The 3,362-nt window shown below is 33.2% G+C and overlaps 2 protein-coding genes across 2 annotated transcripts; both read left to right on the forward strand.

Annotated features, from left to right (window-relative positions):
- The first annotated feature begins 157 nt into the window (after positions 1–157).
- Positions 158–1,635, forward strand: LOC17888354 (probable WRKY transcription factor 15). The gene is made up of 3 exons (XM_006294563.2): positions 158–908; positions 1,028–1,153; positions 1,298–1,635. Exons 1-3 carry the CDS (start codon positions 253–255, stop codon positions 1,470–1,472), a joined length of 957 nt encoding a protein of 318 aa, XP_006294625.1. The 5' UTR covers positions 158–252; the 3' UTR covers positions 1,473–1,635.
- LOC111830930 lies at positions 1,573–1,833 on the forward strand. The gene is given in 3 exon segments (XM_023783788.1): positions 1,573–1,583; positions 1,712–1,786; positions 1,788–1,833. Coding segments are annotated over 3 exon segments (132 nt in total).
- The last annotated feature ends 1,529 nt before the right edge of the window (positions 1,834–3,362 follow it).

Below are 3,362 nucleotides of genomic sequence, written 5' to 3' on the forward strand. Positions count from 1 at the left end.
CACATAATTTGACTTTTCGAGTCGAACAAAAATAGTAAAATTGACTCTTTATTACAACAATACAATTGAACAGTTTAGAAAAGAGACTATAAATGAACTTAAAAGAAAAGTCTAACGTGACACATTAGTCAGTCACCTACCATACAAATATACACCTCAAACACTTCAATACAACTCAAATCCCAAAAAGTCCACACAAACTCTCTTCTCTCTTCTTCTTCTTCTGCTTCTTAAGAGAGAGAGAGAGAGTATATGGCGGTGGAGCTCATGACTCGGAATTACATCTCCGGCGTTGGGGCTGATAGCTTCGCCGTTCAAGAAGCAGCAGCTTCAGGACTCAAAAGCATCGAAAATTTCATTGGTTTAATGTCTCGTGACAGCTTTAACTCCGACCAACCGTCTTCTTCTTCCGCCTCTGCCTCCGCCTCCGCCGCAGCCGATCTTGAATCAGCTCGTAACACGACGGCGGACGCGGCGGTTTCCAAGTTTAAAAGAGTCATATCTCTTCTAGATCGAACTCGAACCGGTCATGCCCGGTTTAGACGTGCTCCGGCTCAGGTGATTTCTCCGGTTATGATTCAAGAAGAACCTAAAACGGCACCGTTCCATTCTCTTCCTCCTCCGGCGCCGCAGATGATCCGTAAAGGTTCGTTTTCTTCATCGTTCAAAACGATTGACTTCTCATCTCTCTCATCATCTGTGACAACGGAATCAGACCACCAACACAATCATCATCGTCCCTCTGAAACGGCGCCGTTTAGGACGACGATGACTCAAACTCAAAGCCTCTCCACGACTGTTTCTTCTTTCTCAAAACCAACGAAGAGAAAATGTAATTCCGAGAACCTCCTCGCCGGAAAATGCGCTTCTGCCACTTCCTCCGGTCGTTGTCATTGCTCCAAGAAAAGGTAATATTTTTTAATACAAGATTTGGTATTTAGATTCGACCCAACAAATCAAGTTCGTAGATTTAGTATCAGATTCGATCTAAAAATATGTTTTTTTTTTATTTCCTCTGTTTTTACAGAAAGATAAAACAGAAGAGAGTGATTAGGGTTCCGGCGATAAGTGCTAAAATGTCCGATGTTCCTCCAGATGATTACTCATGGAGAAAATACGGACAAAAACCAATTAAAGGATCTCCTCATCCAAGGTAAATTCACAAATTTTTTGTATGTGCTCTGTTTCTTGATTTGTATGTGCTCTGTTTCTTGATTTGATTGCTCTGTTTCTTGATTTGTATATGCTCTGTTTCTTGATTTTGATTGCTCTGTTTCTTGATTTTATGGAAAAACAGAGGATACTATAAGTGCAGTAGCGTAAGAGGTTGTCCAGCACGTAAACATGTTGAGAGAGCAGCTGATGATTCGTCAATGTTAATCGTTACTTACGAAGGAGATCACAATCATTCACTCTCCGCCGCTGATCTCGCCGGAGCAGCTGTAGCTGATCTTATTTTGGAATCGTCTTAAAAAAAACAAAAGAAAAATCTTTATATATTAAGGCTTATGAATTTTAGATCCTTTCATTAGTACTACTCTTCTTGTTTAAATGAATCAAACGACAGAAACTATGAAAATCATGTAATCAAAGAAAGCTTTTGGTGGAAGATTATCAAATTTTTAGTTTATAAAATTGTGATATATTATTACCATGCTACTTGAATGGCTACTTGCAATTTTGAAGAGTTATGTTATTGATGTCAAATTAGGAAAAGTTTTGGGGTCGAATTGAAAAGTAAGGTTAAAGAAGAAGATGGGACATGTGAAATGGTCAAAGGATTAGAAAGATTTGGGGACCAAAGTTGTCGTGTTTGACCATTGTTTAATTTGACTATACATTACAAAGTGGTTTCGTTTTCAACTTTTTTCTTATTTTAACTTCTTTCTCTATTATTGTTTATGAGAAAAGTTTACGTAGTCATTCATTAAACAACATCAAAGATTGTACCAATAATTCATAAACGCACTAATTAGAAAGAGTGACTTTGATGACACTTTTTGACTTAAGATATGCAAATGATAGATAGATACTCAAAACTATGTTACGTATGGACTCTTGTCAATTTTATCAATGCAAATAGCATCTCTTCTTTCACCTAAAATAGAAATCTTCGATTAGAAATAGAATATAAATACATAGAAAATCCATAATTTTCGTTTCTTCATATTATTCATGAATTAATGATAGTTAGAGCTAAATAGTTTTGAACATCTTGTAAGTTATTTTTAAACACGATGTAATAGATTGGATGTATAAATATCAATGTTCAAAAAAGCGGTTTATAAGCGTAGTCCAGCACTTAATTTTTAAATACAATAGTAATATATATTTGTGTTTTCTTCATATTATTCCTGAAATAATGATAGTTATTTTTAGATACGATAGTATATATATATATTTGAGTTATGAATATACGTTCTGAATGGTAACTGCATTTTTTACTGTAAGAGAAGTGCGGTGCGATTTAAATAGTAACAAACATACATAAATATATATGTATATGCAGATATTTTGGAACTGTTATAACATTGTTGTGGTGCGGTTTTGTAGTGCGATAAGGTTACCATTTAGAGTCTAATTTAGATGATGTATGAAAAAAACTTTTTTTTTCTTTCTATAGGCATAGAAGGAATAGTTGTGATGGCCGTGTATTGAATTTTCGAACAAGAATGATTTTGCTACGATTTGTATTTTGTTTTCTTTCGCTGCGAAAGGGGAAAAAAAGAAAGTGGCAGAAGAGAAGTTGTCGTGTTCATGTGTTCGAACATGTGAAGAGGTTGGAGTTTTGTGAAGGACGAAACAAAATAGTATTACAGATTGGTTCTTTAAGAGACACTTACGTGTCTTTTTGATCCACTTTAGTCTCTCCAGTTTAGGTCATTCTTTTTGACCTTTCGTCTCTTCTAAGTTCTAAGTAACTAAATAATTTCAATCTATTTGAATCTTCCTTTCATTTTGGTCAAGTTATTATATACTAGCAGTCGCGGGAGGTTTATAATTTTGTTTCGTTAATTTTTTATTCATATTATAGTATTTTATTATTATTTTTAATTGATTTTCAAAAATATTATAATTATTTTCTCTTTAACTATTATCTTTCAATACTCAAATTTGGATTAAAAGCATTTGATTCAATTTATGAAATTTGATCCAATTTATGAAATATCATTTTTTTCTTTTTGATCATGTTATAAACTAATATTTCACTTTCATTTTATTTTTCCTCTTTATAATTTTATATATACAATTACATAAATGTTGTTTTAGTCTACCATAAATTTAAATTTTACTTCCATCTCAAAACTCAGTAACATATTTAAAATATTAAATTATGATCAATTTAAAATGAAAGTTAAATT

The sequence above is a fragment of the Capsella rubella genome, unplaced genomic scaffold (assembly GCF_000375325.1).
Source record: "Capsella rubella cultivar Monte Gargano unplaced genomic scaffold, Caprub1_0 scaffold_4, whole genome shotgun sequence".
NCBI classification, from domain to species: Eukaryota; Viridiplantae; Streptophyta; class Magnoliopsida; order Brassicales; family Brassicaceae; genus Capsella; species Capsella rubella.